Genomic DNA, 22,748 nt, shown 5'->3' on the forward strand with positions numbered 1-22,748 from the left:
CCGCGAGGAGATAGAGATCAAGGGGGTTCCTCATCTTCAAACAAGAGAAAAAAGAAATATGATGCTCGTGATAATGTGTATGCTTCATTTGAGGAGGCTGCCACCTTGTTGGGGGAAAAAATCCAGGCCGTTGGCGATAGAATCAGTATGAGTATTGCCTCCGAGGTGGTAGTTCAGCAGAAGTCTGAAGAAAAGATGGAAGAGAAAGCTTCAAATTTATATTCAGCCTTATGGTCAATTGAAGGTTTAACCGACGATCAGCGGTATGATGCTTTGAGTAAAATTCCCGATCGTCCAACTCAAATGATCGTTTTCTTCAGTTTACCTTCTGTTGCCCGATTGGAATGGGTCAGAAGATTTCTTTCTCACCATTAAATATCAATGTTCAAACTTTTTGATGTTGTAAAACTTTTGAACATATTGATTATGATGTACAATTTCATTTTCATCTAACTTTTTCTTAGTATAAGTTAATTATGTTTATGCAGAATATAATTTTCAAGTTATATATTTAATAATAATTATGTTAATTTATATTTTACAGTATCATATATTATGATTTCAGTAAATTAATATAAGAATATTAATTATTAAGAATTTTATTAAATTATATAGTTTAATTAAAATATATTTAATAATAATTATGTTAATTTATATTTTACAGTATCATATATTATGATTTCAGTAAATTAATATAAGAATATTAATTATTAAGAATTTTATTAAATTATATAGTTTAATTAAAATATATTTAATAATAATTATGTTAATTTATATTTTACAGTATCATATATTATGATTTGAGTAAATTAATATAAGAATATTAATTATTAAGAATTTTATTAAATTATATAGTTTAATTAAAATATATTTAATAATAATTATGTTAATTAATATTTTACAGTATCATATATTATGATTTGAGTAAATTAATATAAGAATATTAATTATTAAGAATTTTATTAAATTATATAGTTTAATTAAAATATATTTAATAATAATTATGTTAATTTATATTTTACAGTATCATATATTATGATTTCAGTAAATTAATATAAGAATATTAATTATTAAGAATTTCATTAAATTATATAGTTTAATTAAAATATATTTAATAATAATTATGTTAATTTATATTTTACAGTATCATATATTATGATTTCAGTAAATTAATATAAGAATATTAATTATTAAGAATTTCATTAAATTATATATTTTAATTAAAATATATTTAATAATAATTATGTTAATTTATATTTTACAGTATCATATATTATGATTTCAGTAAATTAATATAAGAATATTAATTATTAAGAATTTCATTAAATTATATAGTTTAATTAAAATATATTTAATAATAATTATGTTAATTTATATTTTACAGTATCATATATTATGATTTCAGTAAATTAATATAAGAATATTAATTATTAAGAATTTCATTAAATTATATATTTTAATTAAAATATATTTAATAATAATTATGTTAATTTATATTTTACAGTATCATATATTATGATTTCAGTAAATTAATATAAGAATATTAATTATTAAGAATTTCATTAAATTATATATTTTAATTAAAATATATTTAATAATAATTATGTTAATTTATATTTTACAGTATCATATATTATGATTTCAGTAAATTAATATAAGAATATTAATTATTAAGAATTTCATTAAATTATATATTTTAATTAAAATATATTTAATGATAATTATGTTAATTTATATTTTACAGTATCATATATTATGATTTCAGTAAATTAATATAAGAATATTAATTATTAAGAATTTTATTAAATTATATATTTTAATTAAAATATATTTAATAATAATTATGTTTAAATATGATTAAATTATTTATTATTGATAATAATAATCTTATTATAATTTAAATAACAATAACAATAATCATTTACAAAAACAAATTTATGCTAAGGGTATTCTAGTCATTTTAGTTTTTTCCATTATGCTATTACACCTCTATTCCATTCAACCAAACACAAGATTACTATTACGCCTCTATTCCATTACATTCAACCAAACAGTGGATTAGCTATTACACCTCTAATCCAATACACCTCTAATCCAATACAACGAACCAAACGCTACCTAAGGGTTTAAGTCATTTGTCTCTTACTGAGAATAATAGCCTGAAACTTGATTAGGGCATATTTAGTCAATCCAATTAGTTGATGCAATAATTATTAAACCCTTTTCTCCTTAATTTAATGAAAAGAGGAATTGGAGGACAACTAGTAAAGTGATAATCTACATTATTGAAACCTAATATAAAAAAGGATCTTTTTTATTACTTAAACTATTAAGTATAGATTTTTTTAAAGTTGAAATGTATCCCATTCCCAAAACCCTAGAACACAATATATATAATAAAAACAAACTTTCTTTTCATTATTTTCTGTATATGGTTCCCCATTGTGAAAAACATCCAATCAAAAGTTAAACCCATATATTTAAAACATTAAAAATATTCATGAAAAAACAAAATTATATTTACAAAATTAATTCGTTTAATAATTTTAACTAAATTAAATATTAAATTTAAGTTATAAAATATGTTTAGATTTAAGTACACTTATATTTATTTTTAGTTGGATTTAAAGATTTAAAAAATTATAAAGGGCAATAATTGATGATCAAATTTTTTCATTCAACTTACATAATTAAGCCAACCGGTCTGATTTGATTTTTTTCAAACGCAGTCTTGAGTCTCGAACCGCACCCAAGAAACAACACCATCCTCTCTCTCTTTCTTCCCAATCCGAACACACCCACCCACCCAATCCTTAGGTTTCTTCAACAATGGAGGTCAAAAAGAAAGGCAGAAGGGTCCATCCTTCTTCACCTTCTTCATCACCACCGTCTTCATACAAAGACCGTAACTCAGTTTTCAAGCTTTTCCCAATGGCAATTCTAGCATTAGCCTCAACTTTACCACCACAAGACCAAGAAGTATTGGCTTACATGATAACAAGGTCCTTTATTTTAACCCATCAACCCAAGAACAAGTGCAAGAAAGGTAATAACAAAGCCCCACTTTTTCAATGTGGGTGTTTTGAGTGTTACACCAGGTTTTGGCATAGGTGGGATTCTTCACCCAATAGGGACCTCATTCATCAAGTTATTGAAGCTTTTGAAGACCATTTGGTGCAAAATGAAGCAACCCCAAAGAAACAATGGAAAGCTTCGAGGAAGAAAGAGAAGGTAATAATGGTTAATAACATTTGTGAACCTAATGAAAGTGAAGGGTTGGTAGAGACTGAAAGTAAGGGTAACGATGAAGTGGCTGAGGGAAAACTGGAAATGGAGGTGGCGGCCGCCGTAGCCGGTGGTGGGGGTGGAGTTAGCCATAAGGGTTTGGCCAGGAAGGTTTTACCGGATGTGGTAGGGTTATTAAACTCTCGTTTCTGGAGCCTGTGGGGTACTAGTATCTAGTGAAATTTTCTCTTCTTTTTTATTATTTTTCTAGAGAAAATTTTTCTTCACTTTCCAGCTGTTTGGAATTAAAGATTCTCTCCAATGTCACCTGAAAATTTATATTTTTTGGGTCTGTATTAGTCAGTCAAATCAGTTGCAGAGTTTAAGGGTCTAAAATTGGTAGTGAATTGTAGCTAAGAACATATATTGTGTAGCTGACCTGAACTATAAAAAGTATTTTGATTAAATCACAATTTGCATTGCCTTAATTTCAATTTTAAACGAAATATATGTCATTCTTTTGAGTAAATTCTGGAAAACTCATTTCAGGAGAATACTCTTTCTTGTTTCTGGTTTTTGTGTACTTTTTTGGTATTAATATTTAATATTTTAATTTTTAATTTTTAACATAATTGTTTGACATATAGATAGTGAATGTTGACGAGTGTTTTTAATTAATATTTTAAAAATGAGATATATGATGATTTCTTAATTTCTTAATTCATATTTTCATTATATTTTTGATAAATTTTTATTTAAATTTCCAAGCATTACAAAACAAAATAGTTTTCCCATTTAAAGTGCTTTTAGAAAGTAAAGCAAAAGTGGTGCTGAGGTGATTTTGCTGGTGGCAAGAAATGTCTTTCAGTGTACTCTTATTCATCTAAAAAGAAGCAAATAAGTTTGCTATAGTGTTGAGATTAGACTTATCTATGAATCGGATCATTCGTAATTATACTAAATTATAAACATTTCAAAATTACTATTAGACATACACAAATTCATAAGTTAAATATACAATCATGTCATATAAATTTACCTGATTAAATAAACAAATAAATTGAACTTTTTAAGGACTATTCAATGACTTTATCTTTTTCCCAATTATTTTGATTTAGTACAATTTCCGATCATGCAAGTACAGAAAGTTTTTGAGCTTCAACCCTACTCTTCTTTCTCCGTTTCCTTTTTTTCTTTTCTTTTATTATTATTATTATTATTATTATTATTATTATTTTATACATTTTATAATAATTTAATTTAAAACTTTAATATTATTTTAAGAAAACATATTACCAACCGTCCATTATATTCTAAAATGGTATATCTACCATTTTAGACCTTGGTTTCATTTCTATATAACTCCTTAAGCCTTTGTCCAATTCTAAAGCTATAGTTGCGAATACAACTTAGTCATTATACCTTAATTAACTATCAATTCAATAAAATTAAAGGACTAAACCTTAATATATTTTTATATTAACCTTACAGACTCGAACATCAAAAATAGGATTCCGAAACCATATTTTTCGGCACCACTGACTTTTGGATCGTTACAAAAATAAATAGAAATGGAGAAATAGGAAACATCTGAAAATAATTAAGGTTTTCTCCAAAATGACCTAAAAAATGAATTTATGTTTTTCAAATTAAATGAAGTTCAAAAATGGAAATAAATCATTTGCTCATTGTGAACCGTTGAATACAGAAATATTAAATATATTTTCTCATCGATTCTTTTATGGTAAAATCGTCATGATTTTAATAGAATTAGCATTTGGTTGAGAAAATTATTTAGTTGGAAATATATTGAACTTTATTTTTTGGGAAATAGAAAAATAAATATTAGGTTGGATCAAATTATAAAGTACCGGGTTAAAAGTCCGGTAAATATTTGTAATTGGACTCAATATGGAAGAGGCCCAAAAGCCCCTTAAGTTATAAGGTGGGACGACAAACCCTAGTATTATGAACTAAGGTTGTCGCCCACTACATCCTAGTTGAACTAGGATTTTGTTTTACTAGTTGAAATAAACTTCTACAATTCAATAAATGTTCTACCTTCTCTCCCTATAAATAGATGGCACTCGTAAGGCTATTTACATGACTTTAAGATATCGTTATTCTGTCTTAAAATTGAGAGACTTTTATTCTTTAATAATTAAATATATTTTTCGGAATAACAATTTTGCCGGTTTCTATTTGAGAAAAATTTTCGTTTTCACATTAAAGAAAAAAATCATTTCTAGTTCTGTGTTTGATTCAAATCATTCGAGCCCACACTCGAAGCAATTCATGGTATGAGAACAACAGAGAAGATTATTTGGTTGAAAGCCAATAATGACAAAGATTCGTCTATCCGAAAACACAAGTACGATTTCGGTCTAGGGTTTATTGCTATAAATATCACAAATCGGGTTAATTTTCAAAATTTTTATTTTCTGCTGTGCAAGGAAACCATTTTCAAACCATTTTTTTCCAACAGTAAGAACTCTGATAAATTGTAAAAGTAACATGTTTTTAATCTCATTCTTAACGCGTTTTTGGATGATTTATTATGTAAATTAGTGAATTTGATGCTCCTAATCCTTTAAATTCATGTTTCTATCCTTAGGTGAGCATAGAGAAGTGAAATGAGCGAAAAACGGGCCAAAATCGGACAAAAAAAAGTTGTTTTCAGGATCCACACGGCCTGGGCATTTCCACACAGGCTGGGCACATGCCCGTGTGAGCCACACGGGCTGGCCACACGCCCATGTGCCTGTCCCTGATGATTTGGCATCCTATTTCCCTTTTACGCGAAAAAAACTCAATTTTTAGGGTTTCTGAGCATTCTAAAGTTTATAAATACATATGATAAGAGGACCTAATGGGACATGCAAAGAAGATTGAAGAAATTACTCGAAGAACACCATCGGAGCCAACTCAGAAGCGGATCTCCTTCAAGATTGAAAATCTCCTTTTAACTTCTTTTTGAAGTTTATTTGAATTTCCTTATGTCTTGTAGTTTTTCTAACTTCGAGATGTTTTCTTTTCAGATTATGAACTAAATTCCCTAGATACCTAAGGAAGATGAAACCTATAACGAATCTTATTATTTGATTTCTGAATTACATGATAAATACTTGATTCTTGTTCTCAATTATGTATGATTATTTCGTGTTTTAATATTTTAGGGATATTAATTCATGTTTAATGTTTTTATTTCAGTGGAGCAAAAGTCTCTGTTTAAGAGTAGATCTAGCATAATTGAGTGGAGTTGCATGCAATCTTAGAAATAGGACAACATAAATCTATCGGATTAGAGTCAAATCTAATAGGGGAATCTATAGATCGAGTTAATGCGACAATAGGGGTGTTAATTAGAAAGAGATTTCGATTAATCAACCTAAAGTCAGTTGTTCTTACTCTCGAAAGAGATATTAACATAATTTAGGGATTTCTACGGATCAAGACACAAGTGAATAAATTATTTAATTCAGATTTGGAATAATAAGTGAAGTCTAGGTGGATTCTTTCCTGGGTATTGTCTTTCTCTTTGGTTATCTTCAAATATTTTCCTAATTCATTCTCTTTCACGTTCTTAGTTACTTTAGATTAGTAAATTTAGATTAAAACAATCATCCCAATTGGTCGGCTAAATAATAGAAAAATAGTAATTACTAGTACTTTTAGTTCTCTTGGATACGATATTCTCTACTCACCATAACTATACTATGGATCGATAGGTGCACTTGCCTTTGTCGTAATTATAGTTAGTTTAGTGACCATCAAACTCTATTGTAGAAGTTGGAAAACTATCATACCAATGAGGTTTTATCATCACCTTATCCAACTTCCTTGAGAGGGACTCAACACTTCTTTCATTACATCAAGTGTAAAGGGGGCTAACATATGGATGGTCAGTCAACTCCAAGTTGTTCTAACAGTCAATAAACTCCAACATGTTCGAAGTAATAAATTGTGAACCATTAAAATTTGAGCTCCCTTTTGACTTATTGATTATGTTAACATCTCTAGCACTTAGCCAAAGGTTACCCTCAACTTCGACCTTCATCAAATTCAACATCTTTCACAACATTCTCCTTTTAGAATTGTTGTTATTGCCATTATATGCAAAAGATAACTTATGTTAGTTGGTAAACTAAATTTAAAGTGTATAGTCCATAAAATCATGGTGAACAAGTGACTCGTGCTATGGTTATTATGTGTATAAAGTCAAAAGAGGAGATAATTTGTCTTAGCCATCGGAGCAGAATTGTCTTTCGAGTAGAGACATAGATGTATTAGTTGGGATTGAGAACGCATTGGACTAGACCTAAGATGAATTAATCTTAAATCCATTTAAAGATCAATTTTCTTGATGTGTTCATTGTTTGCTTGCCTTAATTCTGAGTAAGTGAATGAATTTATATGTATAAATTGTTTACTTCAATGTACTCATAACCAATGTGTCTCAAAGTAGTAAGCAAAAGGTTGATACATTGAATATATAACTTATACATGATATAGTTTTACTTATAGACGGTGTAACTATAACTTGAATAAAGAGTCATGAGTATCCTCTTAAAGGGATTATGTGGTTGAAGTAAATGAAACCTAGCTAGTGGTCATATCATGGTGACTTAAATCATTCAATGAGTAAATGATTATTTTATATATTGTAACACTTCAAAATATATAGGGTTAGAAGTTATAATCAACAAAGAAATGACTCTTAGTTGTTACTCAAATAAAACGATGTAAACCTTTTTTTTATATGGTCTAATGAATATTTGATACATGACCAATATGTCACAATGAGTTACTATCTGAAAATTAAAAAAATGTATAAAAATCTAAAAATTATATTTATTTTTATTTTAAAAATATTATAGAAACTTTTTATGTGGTGAATGAATATTTTCATGATTTTTATTTTAATAATTTTTATAAAAATTATTAAAACTTATTTTTTTATTTTTAAATATTTTTTTATAAAACATTATAGATGTATTTTAATTTTTTATTTAATTTCTATAACTTTTTAACTTTTAACGTATATTTTTATATTCTGATTTTTATTTATAAAATTCTTTTATAAATTTTATTTTCTAATAATTGTTTTCGATTTTTTATACATTTTTAAATTTTGATACCATTGTTGCCGTGCATCAAATATTTATTGTGCAACGTAAAAAAAAAAGTTAACATCATTTAGTTACAAAGTTCTATAATGAAAATCAAATATAGGTACTTAAATAGATTTTTTTTAAATAAAGAAATAAATTTCACATTAAAACTAAATTCAAATATTAAAAAATAATTTATTATAATTAAATTAATGGTTTATTAAATAAATTATAATAAATTCATCAAAAATTTTAAAAATATAAAAAAAAGTTTTGAAAAAGTTCCAGTTGAATTGGTTTTTAGCTCAGCTCAATCGATTCATACCAGTTCACGAATTAATTGATTCAATCCCATTTTTTGGATAATCAATTCCTAATATTACCGATTGATCTAGTTCAATTCCGACAACCTTGCCAAATAGTACATTAACCCTTTTCTTTCAAACGCTCTTCTCTCTCTCTCATATATTAGGTTAGGTTGCTAAAGTCTAAGCTGACAAGGAGCATTACGTATATTTCCCCATTCATATATTACTTTGAAAGTTAATATCATCTGTCATCATCATTGCCTAACTTTGAAATAAGTCCTTTGATAGCTAATTTGGGTGAAACAAACAGTAATTATGTCGCACCCAACTCTTCAACATCAACCACCAAACATTCAATTCTAAACTTGTCAATTTTAATTCTCTCCTCTTTTCTTTTCTTTGACAGGGATAATATAACGTTTAGAGATATTTTTGTTGTTCAACTTGGATCCTATCAAGATTTGCTGATATGATTAATGTTACTGTAACAAAACCAAATCGAACGGGTCGAGCACTGACAGATATATTAATTTGAATAAAAACTATTTGAAATTAGTAAATATAAAAAATCGGGACAAAAATCAACAGTTGAACCGGTTTAGTAATTTTTTTATTTTTTAAAGATTTTTAATTAGTTATTTAATTATTGTTGGTTCGGCGGCCGAACTAGTTGAATTGGAAACCAGTTTGACCTGTTCAATCACTAGTCTGGTTATTAAAACACTAAATTTGGCACTTTGATATTATACCACATCATCACTAATTCAATTAATTTTCAAGTGATGATGTGGCACAATCTCATAGTGCACATCATCAAACTTTTATATTTTTTAAATTCAGGGACTAAAATGGACCTAGTTATTAAATTTAAGTGTCAAAATAGACTAAAAAATACATGTACTAAAGTGAACCTCATTACCAAGTTAAATAACCAAAATTTATATTATCCTTTTTATATTATGCTAAATTTCACTCAATATTATGTGTTAATATATTTTATTAAATTTCAATAATTTTTTAAATAATTTAAAAAACAATCGTTGTAGCTTGTATTAAGATAAAATATTTCAATTTTTAATAGAATTAAAAAACAGTTTTACACTGCATTCAAAAAAGAAAGTTTCACACTTTTTTTAAATTTTATATATTTTAATAATAAAAAAATCATATTTGATGTTCTATTAGTGTACACTAGAGGTGATCATGGGCCGGGTCGGGCCCAGAAAAATTTTTAATCCTATTTTTTAGGCTCGGGCCCGGCCCGGCCCAAAACATGAGCCTAAAAATTTGTCCAAGTCCGGCCCAAAAGAAAATTGCTAAGCCCGAGCCTGGCCCGGCCCGATCCATATTAAATTTTACAACACCAAAATAGCATCAAAAACCTGCAAAATATATATATTTGATTAAAAATAAAAAATATATATTTAATATATAATTTGGGTCGGGCCTGGGCCAAAAAAATTTTACCCGAGGCCCAGCCCGTTTTCTAAACGGGCCTCTTTTTTTGCCCAAACCCATATTTTGAGCCTATATTTTTATCCGAACCCTCCCATTTTTCGGGTAGGCCGTCGGGCCGAGCTGAGTAGTCCAACCCACGATCACCTCTAGTGTAAACTAGAACTATTCATGGGTTGGGTTAGACTTAGGTCACATTTAAGTATGATATTAACAGATTTTATATTTACTCAAACCTGACCTGATCCAAAATATGGGCCCAACATATTTCCTAAGTCTACCCATATTTTAAATTTTTTGAAAAATATTTATATAATTTTAAATTTAATATTCAATGATTATATATTTTTTTATGAAAAAACTATATATGAGCAACTTAACATTTTTTAAAATATGTTTACATTATATTATTATATATTTTTATGTGTTATAAATTACATAATATAATATGTTACAAACTTAAAAAGAAGGGTCAAGTCAGGTCGACCTTGGGCATAGAATGCTATATTTTAAACAAATCTTATTTTTTTGTCTAAGCCTATTTTTTAGGCATAATATTTTTACCTACACCTTTCTATAATTGAAGTTGATTTTTAGGCTTGAGCGAATAACCTAACCCTTTAACATGTCTAGCATTAACAATACATGTTGAATTTTGAGGAAATTAAAAATAAGTAATTACTTTTTTATGCAAAAACTTATTCAAAACTTTAAGCGATGGAAGAAATTAATTTTGAGTATGCCACTCGAAAAGAGATCATCTTTATCTTCCTAGTTTAAGCAGGAAACATGGAAATTGAAGATAATTTTTGGAGATATCATTTTTTTGAAATTATCTAAATTACAAAGCTAGAAAATGCAATAAAAAATCCTATAAAATTAATTATTTACATTTCCAAAATTATATAAATATATAATTATGATATGAAAATTACTTTTTTTTATCAGAATATAGCGAAAATTTAATTAATTCTGGAGATAAGTAATTTAAAAGTTATGTTTGAAAATAGGTTTTTTTAAGAGGGGTGTGAAGGTTAGTATAAAATTCTGACCACTGAGCTTTTGGGATTAGGGAGGGGACGACAATATTTTTTTTCTGTGGGTGTGTACAAGTCTGTTTGAATAATTTTTCTATTTTCCTTAATGTCGATTTTCATGGATGTCAAGCTTAGTTTAATATTTTGACTAATACTTTCTTCCATTTCATTTAGTATTATATATATAATATAATACTTTAATTATAAGTTTGACTAATCAAATTTCTAAATTCACAAATTTTAACTTTTTCAAATATAGGAACTAAATCTCAAATTTTGCTAAATACAGGGACTAACATCATAATTTAATCAAAATTAGAATTATCTATTAGATAATTTTGTACTTATATTGTGATGGTAAAGTTAAGTTTACGTAACGTTTACGACTCCACTTTGTCTCTTTGTAGAAGGATGCGCATTCATGCATGAACGATTAGCCTCCACACCGGTCCATGCATTTAGTATAATTTCAGTCACTTTAATACGTTGGCCAATGGCCATTACGCCGCCGACCTTTTTTTCCCCTAAATATTTCTCGGATATAGTGTAATTAATTTTTTTAATTTATGTTTTTGGTTGGTTAACTTTAAAAATTACAAAATAATCACTAAATTATTTAAAAAGCTTTATTTAAGTCACTAGGCTATTAAGTTTTTTTTTCTTTTAAAAATCTCGCTAGCAAGCTCCAAATAATGATTCAACAGTATGGTGGATCAATACCCATTGACAAGTAGAAAAATATATCTTAGATCCAAGTCAATTAACAGTCAGTATCGAAAATCGGAGAAAAAAGCTGTTTGGATTTTAGTTCGAAGATTCTTAACGTTCAAAGCTATTTCATGAAAAGAAAATTGAATTGTAGAAGAAAATAGATGATAGACCTTTCAATTGATGCAAGCGGTGCGAACAAAGAATGCCATACAACAACGATTTTAACAGCCTAAAGACTTAATAATTTAGTAACTTTTTGAAGTTGAATGACCAAAATGTAAATTTTCTAATAATTTAGTGACCTTGGGTGTAGTTTACCCCTTAAAATAATCTCTTTTTTACCTATATACACACTTCCACCACCTTCTGAATTTCCAGTTTATATATATATATCTTCATAATAATAATAGCAGCTTAATTAGTTTTATTCATTTTTTCTTTCGATGGAGAATTACTCCATAGTTTTCTCCGATGGATCTTCAGCTTCACCATCATCGTTAACCATGGCGAATCATCATCATCAACAACGAAGTTATTTGCAAAGCAACAATGGTGTAAATACATGTAAGAATATGGATGCCTCCATTGACAAGAATGAAGGGGAAGTTGCAGGGAAGAAAGGTGACAAAAAAGAGGTGATGAAGAAACACAAATATGCATTTCAAACAAGGAGTCATGTTGATATTCTTGATGATGGATATCGTTGGAGGAAATATGGCCAAAAAACTGTTAAAAACAGCAAATTCCCAAGGTATTTTTATTATCTATATTTCGTCAAATTCATCCATATATTATACTTAATTTAGAGATTTAGTCTGATTTAATGTTATGTCTTAAACTATATCACTAATAGAGTTAATATTTTTTTAGTAAGTGCCTTATTGAGTTAATGTCAGTCTTTTTCTTTTATAAAATAATAAACATCACTTTAAGGATTTTTTTTAAATTTTAAATAATGTGAAATCTAGGAAAATATATTTTAACCTAAAACATCATAATTTTTAATGTATTTATCATTTCAACTAAAACTTCATTTATTTATTAAATCAATTTTTTATAAATATATTTTTATATAAATTTTTTTCATTCAGCCATAATCTCGTATTTATTTTAAAAAATACACACCAAATCATGAATTTAAGGAATTAATCTCTATATTTCAATTGGTTTAATCAAAATCGCTAATTCAGTTAAAAGAATTTATTAGTTAACTGAGTAGTCCAAATTTGAGGTTGAGCTAGATTGTTTTTAAGTGGTAAATTAGTTTTAGGAAATAAAGATTTTGATTAGCATGATTTCGCTTAGACATGTTGATGGACCGGGTTATTCGTTTAGGTCCGAAGGTCCACCCGAAATTTAAAAGAGTTTAGGTAAAATATTAGGCTCGAAAAATGAGCTTAGGAAAAAATTAGGTCCATTTAAAATATGAGTCATGCTCAAGCTTGAACATTTAAGGCCTGAGCCCGGCTCAACTCGTTTTTAAATTTATAATACTTTATATTATGTTATTTTTATATATTATATAACTTTTAGGCTCATATTTCATGTCGGGCTGGGTTTGGGCAAGTATAAAATATATTAATATCATGCTTAGGCCCGATCATGATGAACACCTCTAATTTCACTTAAAAAATGGTTAAGTTAGAGTTTTCTAAAAGAATTATACAATAGGTACCAATTGAATTTTTTTAATCCTATTAATAATTTGAATTAAAACATTAGTAATAGTAAAAAGATAAAATCATGACAAATTAATCAACAAGTAGTTCGGAGAAATTGTAAAGGACATTTTACTTAGGCATTTGGATAGTGTTCATTATAATTGTCGGGAAAATTCCGACTTGAACATGATCAAGTTCAAATTGTAAAACGAATGATGATAGTTTTGATAATGAAAAAAAAATTATGACAAAATCTCAAATTAAACATAGTATAAAGACAAAAACCGACCTCTAGATTCTCTTTTTCAAGTTCAAGTAACATAGCTATAAAAAAAAACCCAATTTTCCATGAATAATCATCTCCATTTTGGTTGTGTTTTTTTCTTGAATTGCAGAAGTTATTATAGGTGTACACATAAAGAGTGCAATGTGAAGAAACAAGTGCAACGAAGTTCAAAAGATGATGAAATTGTGGTGACTACTTATGAAGGGATACACACCCATCCGGTGGAAAAATTGTTTGAAAACTTTGAACACATCCTCAAACAGATCCAAACCTACAATCCTTTATAAATAATTCTCTTTTTAATTCATTATCCAAGATTAAGACTTTCTCTGCATCTTTAGCTTGTAGTGTTATAAATGTCTACCATACTCTTCACCATGAAAATATTGAAGATATGCTTTTTATATATAGGTTAATTGCACAAGACTGTACTCAAATTATGTCTCAAATTTTAAATTGATCTCAAACTTTAAAATATCATCAGAATATCAACGTTGTATTAATCACATTCTTTCTTCAACTTTTAATAGCGCTATGTCATGTGCTGAAATTGGTCTCTGCATAAGATCAGAAGCTGGCATATGTAATGTCTAAGTTGACAACTAAATTTTTAAAATGATCTGATTGATAAAATATTGGTACTTAAAAACTTAATTATAACATTTTGAAATTTAAAGATCAATTTTAGAATTTGAGTACGTCGCAGAGAAAAGATTGTATGAAACTGTGATTCCATGTCATTCCTATCCCTTTTCAATAGGAAAATAACAAATCATATTTTTCCTCCTGATTTTTAGCTTTTTTTCTCCTCAAAAAATTTAAATCCAACTAAAAATGTTAAAAATCAAGAGGAAAAATCTGATTTATCATTTTCCTATTAGAAAGGAATAGAGATAACGTAAAATCACAATTCCATACAATCCCTTCTCGTACGTATCATGCCATAAAGCTTTTATATATTTGTGTCCTCTTTTTCTTTCTTGATGCTTCAAACTATCAAGATTCTCCTTATGAAAAATTGAATTTCCATCTTTGATTGAAATCTCAGCAATTATAATATTAAAATAATATGGACTCTATTACTAATTATTAATATTTATAATTCAATAAATATTAAAAAAAACATAATCATATACACTTTTTATTAATTACCAATGTTTAATTTTGTGTGAATTGTAAAACACAATTGATTTCAATTACTTCATGAAAAATTAATAAAATATTATTAAAAACAATATAAACCTAAGTAACCAATAAAATGAAAAACAAAAGAGATAAATGCATTTCACCTTATAAATAGTTTATTAAAGTTTTAACATGTATTGATGTTGGTAAAATTAATATATATTTTTTATGAATTATAAGAGGAAGGTAAAACCCTAATAGCAACGCAATTAGCACGACTCGACTCTATGTCACATCTGGAACGGTGAACACTCTAACCATCAGGCCAACACTCGAAATTCTTCATAAAATTAATATTATTCTTGAATCTTTACATTGTGAGCATTTTATTTAAATCGTTTTGTTTCAATTCATTTTACTTTTCTCCATATCACTATTATCAGTATATAATTTTTTTTCAAATATTTAAAATAATTTTTCTATTTTTGCTACATTAAAGTTTAATAAATCCTTTATCAAATAATTACATATCTCTATTAAATTTATATGATTTAAACAAGATTTTTCAAAATATTATGTAGAGCCCAAATATGCCCGGGCCCAAACAAATAAATGGGCCCAAAATTACCCATTTACAAGCTTAGCCCAATAGTACTGACCCAAACTAAACCTAGCCCAAAAAACAAAAAAAAACACAGAAACCTTAAAGAGCCTCCCTTTCCAGCCGCCGCAAGGTGCGGAGCAAGCCTCCTCCACGTGCGCCGCTCCTCCCCGCGCGCCACGCCTTGCTCACCGTACCTGCAGCAACAAAAATACAACAAAGAAAAAGGAACAAAACAGAATAGCAAAAAAATCGGGCAATAATATAGATTTCTTTTTATTTTGTTCATGTTTTCATTTCCATTTTGGCTATAAAAGGCCAACTTCAATATGTAAATAGGGGGAGGTGGTGTAAAGAAATACAAAAATAGAGAGAAATACAGAGGAAATTTGTTTTTCGAAGGTTTTTGTTCTTACTTTGAAGTGTTCATCGTTTTTTTGCTTATATATATATATTTTTTATTTTCTTTTATTTTCTCATTTTATTTTGCCTAAAACAACAAAGAAAAGAAGGGAATCACTTACCTGTTCGTCGAGGTCGTCGTGCCACCACCATCCCCGCCGTCATCGGAGCTTTGGGTGGGGAGGCTGACGAATGGCGGCGCATGATTGCTAGGGTCGAAACCCTAGCAGAGCAAAAGAGGGGCAGCATTCTTTTTTTGTTTTAAAAATGGGCTATCAAATTTTAAAGGGAAAATTTTGATTTAAATAGTGTTACAAAAACGGCGCCGTTTCACCCAGGAGGATCCGCATGTTCTGCCTTTAAATGGGATATTTTCGCTATGGGTCCTTCCTTTTTGTGGCGCACTTCAATTAAATCCTTTTTTATTTCTTTTAATTTTAGCTTCACATTTTGTTTCTGTCTCAATTTAGTCCATCACTGCACAACATTTTATGGACGGGGTTAATTTCGCTTTTAGTCCTCCATTGTTGGGCGCGTATCCAAATTAGTTTTTTTTTAAATTTATTTCAAATTTGCGCCGCTTTTTCTGTTTTAGTTCAATTTAGTTCATTTATCAGTTATTTTATTATTATTTTTTATGCTATTATCATTATACCATTATTAATTATTATTATATTATTAACTATCATATTTTCATACATATATACGCCTATTTTTATATGTAATATATATATATGTATATTTTATTTTTATATGTATATAATTTTAAGCCTTTATAAATACATGCATAAATTTATAAATACGTTTTTCCTTATATTTTTATTCTATTTTCTTAACTTATATATACTTTATATTATATATATACTTTTTTTTTGATTTTGTAAATATATATATACATATACATATACATACTTTTATATTTTTATTTTATTTTCACGATTTTCAAATATATATACATGCATTTTTTATTAGTTTTGATTGATACACTCCATTCCATCTTTTTTATATGTATCCTTGTATATGCGTATTAAATATATGTGTACACATATTTGTAAATTTACTTGTATATTGTACTTGTATATATATATATTTATAAATATTTAGTCATAAATGCTTTAAATTAAAATATTTGTATCATATTGTACATTATTTTTTAACATACCCTTTTTGAAAATATAGTTTGGTTTTAACCATACATCAAAGTTATTTTCTTGATTCAAAGGTTTTTTTTTTGAATAAAAGCAATATTCGAAGTTTGGGATTTTCGAGGGAAATTGAGCCCTAACGTATTGGGTTCTGATTTTCTTTGTTAATCTTAAATAACCGAGGATATTCTTTATTCAAAATGCATGTGTATAAAAATCATTTTTGGGAACTTAACGCATTGGGTGTGGCATGTTACTTTCTCAAAATGAAGATTTTCACATAAAATAAAAGTGATATTCAAAGTTCGGGGATTATGAGGAATTGTACCTTAACGTATTGGGACTCGATTTCTTTACATGACTTGAACAATTGATTATCCTTTTTCAAATTTCATCATTTGAGCTGATTTTAGAAATCTTTTTAACATTCGACACTAAGACATTAAATGATCAATTTGGTACCGATTTTGGGTGTTACGAAGGTGCTAACCCTTCCTCGTGCGTAACTGACTCCCGGACTCGTTTTCTCAAAATTCGTAGACCAAAATAATTTTTAAGGTGAGCCGATCACACCTTAATAAAGGATCGGTGGCGACTCCAGTTTTATTTTTAAAGTCGACAACTAAATTTTTGTTTTCAAAAAATGGTTTCGACAGCTTGGCGACTCCACTGTGGATTTGAGTTGAAAACCCGACAAGGGCGGCTCAAATGTTGATTAAAGCACATGGTGATCTTGTTGTACTTAAATCGGCAAAAAGGAATGTACGACATCTTGGGGCATCAACAAAGTACTGTGAACCTCCTAGACACGTATTGAATTCAGAAGGGTTTTTAGAATGTTGTATAGGTAAATTCAAGCAAAGATATCTGGGGCACTTGTTCATAGCATTTGTATTGAATTTGTTGTTTCCAAAACACTTCATTCTTTTTCAATATAAGTGTTTCTGGTCAATTCCTCTTTTAAACTCGTTTCTTTATCCATCGTTATGATCTTTCCGCAAGCATGTCGCATTAGAATAACGATTAATGGACTAATAAAACTTTCACAAGGAAAGTTTTTTTTTCATATTACTCTAGAAAGTTCTAAATAATACAGGAACCTGAAGCAGGACTATTGTTTAGACTTCACCAGGTTAAAAGGTTAGAGATATCTAGGAGTAAAAAGCCAAGATTAAATTTTTCGAGTTTTGTCGAAGCGTTGTTGTCACAAAGGAAGCCTTAAAGAACAATAACGACTTCAACATTCAATATTCATTTTTCATGACATAACATTCAAATGACATTCATACACGCCTAGTTAGGAGCATTTGATTCATTCTGATCATGACATTCTAATCATTAGGCATAATTAGGTTCATACAGGTCATGTTCCCCGGAGAACAGATCGGTGAAAGTATAAAACCTTATCTCCCTGAGCAACAGTGGAGTAGCAGTAGATCTTATCTTCATGTACTGGCGTGAAGTAGATCAAAGATAGCAGATCTTGTCTTCCCATACTGGTGGCGAAGTAGATTGAAGAAAACGGATCTTGTCTTCATGTACTGGCGTAAAGTAGATCAAAGAAAACAGATCTTGTCTTCCCATACTGGTGGCAAAGTAGATCAAAGATAACAGATCTTGTCTTCCCATACTGGTGGTGAAGTAGATCGAAGAAAACAGATCTTGTCTTCATGTACTGGCGTGAAGTAGATCAAAGATAGCAGATCTTGTCTTCCCATACTGGTGGCGAAGTAGATCGAAGAAAACGGATATTGTCTTCATGTACTGGCGTGAAGTAGATCAAAGATAATAGATCTTGTCTTCCCATACTGATGGCGAAGTAGGTCAGAGATAGCAGATCTTGTCTTCCTGTATTGGCAGTGAAGTAGATCAAAGATATCAGTCTTATCTCCCCGGCATTCCAGTGGAGTAGATTAGAGCGCCAGTTCCTATACCTCTGAAGATGCAGTAGGAAGAAATTAGGCTATTTGAAGTAAAGAAGTACTGAAGAAGTCGAGGCTCAATAAGGCCGGGCACAATTAGGCTTTTAGTCTTTGCTCTATTCTCGTTACACGACAACAAGCAAAGAGGGGTAGCTGTAGAGCCCAAATATGCCCGGGCCCAATAAAATTAACCCTAGGCCAATACTTTTCAACCCACTAGCCTAAAATACACACAAAAAAGAAACCCTAGTAGCCCCCAGCCTTAGCCGCCGCAACTACTGCCCTCTTCAGCCGCTGCAAGATCCAGAGCCAACCTCCTCCAACGCGCGCCTCGCCTTGTACCTGCAGCAACACACACAAACAGAAGAGCAAAAATCGGGCCAACAAACAACATAATAGATTTATTTAGATTTTTATTTTTCTTTTTCTCTTTTCTATTTCGGCTATAAAAGGCTGATTTCAAGTACTGTAAATGGGGGAATTTTTTTTCGGTGTAAAAGATACGAAAATAGAGGGGAAAATACAGAGAAATACAGAGGAAATTTGTTTTCTTCGAAGGTTTTTTTTACTTTGTAGTGTATATTGTTTCTTTTTGTTTATATATTTCTTTTTTATTTTCTTTTATTTATTTTTTTCCATTTTATTTTACCTAAAACAACAAAGAAAAGAAGGGAAAAACACTTACCTGTTCGTCGAGGTCGCCGTGCCACCACCATCTCCGCCGTCATCGGAGCTTTGGTGAAGGAGCAAATGGACGACGGCGCGGAATGGGTTAAAAGAACCCTAGCAGAGCCACACTTTGTTTTTTTTTTTAAAAGGAACCAAATGATTTTGTTTTTTTTTTCAATTTTGTTTCATTTATACAGCATGTGAAACGGCGTCGTTTTAATGGCCAGCCCGTGCAGTGACCCGACCCGGAGGGGAGGATCCGCGTGTTCTGGCCAAATGGTTAATTTGCGCATTCGGTTCCTTAATTTTTTTAAATCGTTTTCAAATCAAGTTTTTGCTTCTTTTTAATTTGGGCCGCATGTTTCTGCCGTTGCTCAATTCAGCCCATACCACTGCACACCGTTTTGGAAAGGCGGATTATCTCCAATTTGGCCCTCCATGTAACTCGTGTGTCGCGATTTGACCCATTATTTTGCCTAAATTTCATTGATTTCTAGTTATTTTAATTTTTTTTAACTATTTGGTCCTTTTTTGCGATTTATTGTTTTTTTTAAATTTATTTTCTCCCATTATTTATTATTATTGTTATATTATTTATTATCATCATTATTATTTTTATTATTTTTATATTTGTACATACGCATAGTTTTTTTTATCTACACATATTCATTTTATAGCATACACACTTTTCACATACTGTTATATCTGCCTTTTTATTTTATTCCCATAGTTTTTACATTCATATATGTACATATATACATACATATTTTAATTCTTGTACGTACATACTTTATACATTTTATGTATATTTTATTTCCATGGTTTTCATAAATAATTGCTTATATTTTATAATACATATGCATTTACCTTATTTTTGCACATATACATGTATCTTTTTAGAAATTATTATAAGTTTTTTTTTTGTTTTATATATTTTATTATTTTTTATGTACACTTATATTTACGTGTTAAGTATGCGCACACTCATATTTTTTTTAATTTGCTTGTATATTGTGCTTGTGTTTATATATTTTGTAAATACATGTACGTATATGCTTTAAATTAAAGTATTTGTATCATATTGTACATTAATTTTTTAACATACCCTTTTTGAAAATATAGTTTGGTTCTAACCGTACATCAAAGTTATTTTCTTGATTCAAAAGTTTTTTTTGAATAAAAGCAATATTCGAAGTTTGGGATTTTCGAGGGAAATTGAGCCCTAACGTATTGGGTTCTGATTTTTTTTGTTAATCTTAAACAACCAAGGATATTCTTTATTCAAAATGCATGAGTATAAAAATCATTTTTGGGAACTTAACTTGTTGTGTCCTAACGTATTGGGTGTGGCATGTTACTTTCTAAAAATGAAGATTTTCACATAAAATAAAGTGATATTCAAAGTTCAGGGATTATGAGGAATTGTACCCTAACGTATTGGGACTCGATTTCTTTACATGACTTGAACAATTGATTATCCTTTTTCAAATTTCATCATTTGAGTTGATTTTAAAATCTTTTTAACCTTCGACACTAAGACATTAAATGATCAATTTGGTACCGATTTTGGGCGTCACGAGGGTGCTAACCCTTCCTCGTGCGTAACCGACTCCTGGACTCGTTTTCTCAAAATTTGTAGACCAAAATAATTTTTTAAGGTGAGCCGATCACACCTTAATAAAGGATCGGTGGCGACTCCAGTTTTTTATTTTAAAGTCGACAACTATTTTTTTTTGTTTTCAAAAAAGTCGTTTCGGCAGCTTGGCGACTCCACTGGGGACGTTAGAGAGTCGAGCCATGACTTGGTTATATTTTGTCTTTGTGTTGAAAATTAACAGTTTTTTTAAATCATGATTTCCTTTCTCATTTATTGGTTTTCATCGTGGTTCATTTCCATGGTTGAACCAAGTCGGTTGATCTATATTTGCATTTTGCATTACATGGTCAGTTTTACCCCTTTAAGTGGGAGCGAGAAACTAGTCCTTCGTGAGGTTTTCACCTTCGTGTAGGGTAGTGGACCGCTTCCGGGATACATCCGTACCTATGTCTTCGTGAGATTTTCATCTCCGTGAAGCCATAGGGAAATGTATCCCCCTGAACTGAACTCGATCCACAGGAGCCTATAATGGGTGAGAATCGAGGAATCTGCTGGTTCGGGTACCCTTACTCTAGAAACTAAGCCTCATATAGTGAGCTTTAGGAACTCGCCCTAGGTAGAGCTATACCAAACCCTAGTGGATTCCTGAATAAATGTTCTTGCTATTTCATGTTTGTATTGGATTATATCTTTTTGGTGTGATACTGACTTGGGTTTATTTTGTTTTGATTGCATGACATCATGATTGCATTGCATCTGCATATTAGAAAAGAGATGTTGATTTGAGTTTGATTACTAGATTAGAAAGCTTGTTATAGAATACGGGTTTCTTGATAAGGTGGAAGATAATACGGTGGTCCGAAGAAAACATGGCACGAAAAGCCTAACAAGAGGAGTATACGACTTTGCTGCATGACCTGAAGATCCAAATTGTCAAAGTTTATTCAAAAGTTATCCAAGGTCCCAATCTCATAAAGAAGCTAATGAACGTGAGTGAGGAATGAGTTACGACCCAGATCAAACAAAAAAGAGCTTAAATTCATGAGATGCATCTTAACATCTGAATGGTCGGTGTCTTTACTGGGAGTACAAGGGCGAAGCCGTATATATATCTGCTTTGTGTAAAGAGATTTGTTTTCTACCGAGGTTTTCTAATAAAGAGTTGAACTAGAATCAACATCTCTTTTTTCCATTCATTTCATGCATTGGAATTTCATTACATCATATGCATTAAACACAGTTAAAAGATCCTAATAAACTAAAATCATTGCTCAGTTAACCTGGAAACCAACCAACCAACCAAACACCGTTACGGCACTCGAGCAAAGATTAAGGTCATGGATCAGAGATTGGAAAAACTCGAACAGTGTCAGAAGGAGATGCAAGACCGACTTCAGCTATAGGTGCAGGAGCGGTTAGATAAGATGTAACAGGATATGTCTGAGAAGATGCGAGAATCCCAAGATAATATGATGGCGAAGCAAACCAAACTG

The 22,748-nt window shown here is 29.5% G+C and overlaps 2 protein-coding genes across 3 annotated transcripts; both read left to right on the plus strand.

Annotated features, from left to right (window-relative positions):
- Window positions 1-2,672: 2,672 nt before the first annotated feature.
- LOC107953570 (uncharacterized) lies at window positions 2,673-3,791 on the plus strand. Its single transcript, XM_016888914.2, has one exon. It carries the CDS (start codon window positions 2,830-2,832, stop codon window positions 3,460-3,462), a length of 633 nt encoding a protein of 210 aa, XP_016744403.1. The 5' UTR covers window positions 2,673-2,829; the 3' UTR covers window positions 3,463-3,791.
- Window positions 3,792-12,246: 8,455 nt separating this feature from the next.
- Window positions 12,247-14,294, plus strand: LOC121219306 (probable WRKY transcription factor 43). 2 transcript variants are annotated; one of them, XM_041097227.1, is made up of 2 exons: window positions 12,247-12,598; window positions 13,904-14,294. In XM_041097227.1, exons 1-2 carry the CDS (start codon window positions 12,291-12,293, stop codon window positions 14,079-14,081), a joined length of 486 nt encoding a protein of 161 aa, XP_040953161.1. In that variant the 5' UTR covers window positions 12,247-12,290; the 3' UTR covers window positions 14,082-14,294. The 2 variants fall into 2 exon arrangements, with proteins under 2 accessions (XP_040953161.1, XP_040953162.1); XM_041097228.1 differs by having other exon boundaries at window positions 13,907-14,294.
- The last annotated feature ends 8,454 nt before the right edge of the window (window positions 14,295-22,748 follow it).

The sequence above is a fragment of the Gossypium hirsutum genome, chromosome D07 (assembly GCF_007990345.1).
Source record: "Gossypium hirsutum isolate 1008001.06 chromosome D07, Gossypium_hirsutum_v2.1, whole genome shotgun sequence".
Lineage (NCBI taxonomy): Eukaryota > Viridiplantae > Streptophyta > Magnoliopsida > Malvales > Malvaceae > Gossypium > Gossypium hirsutum.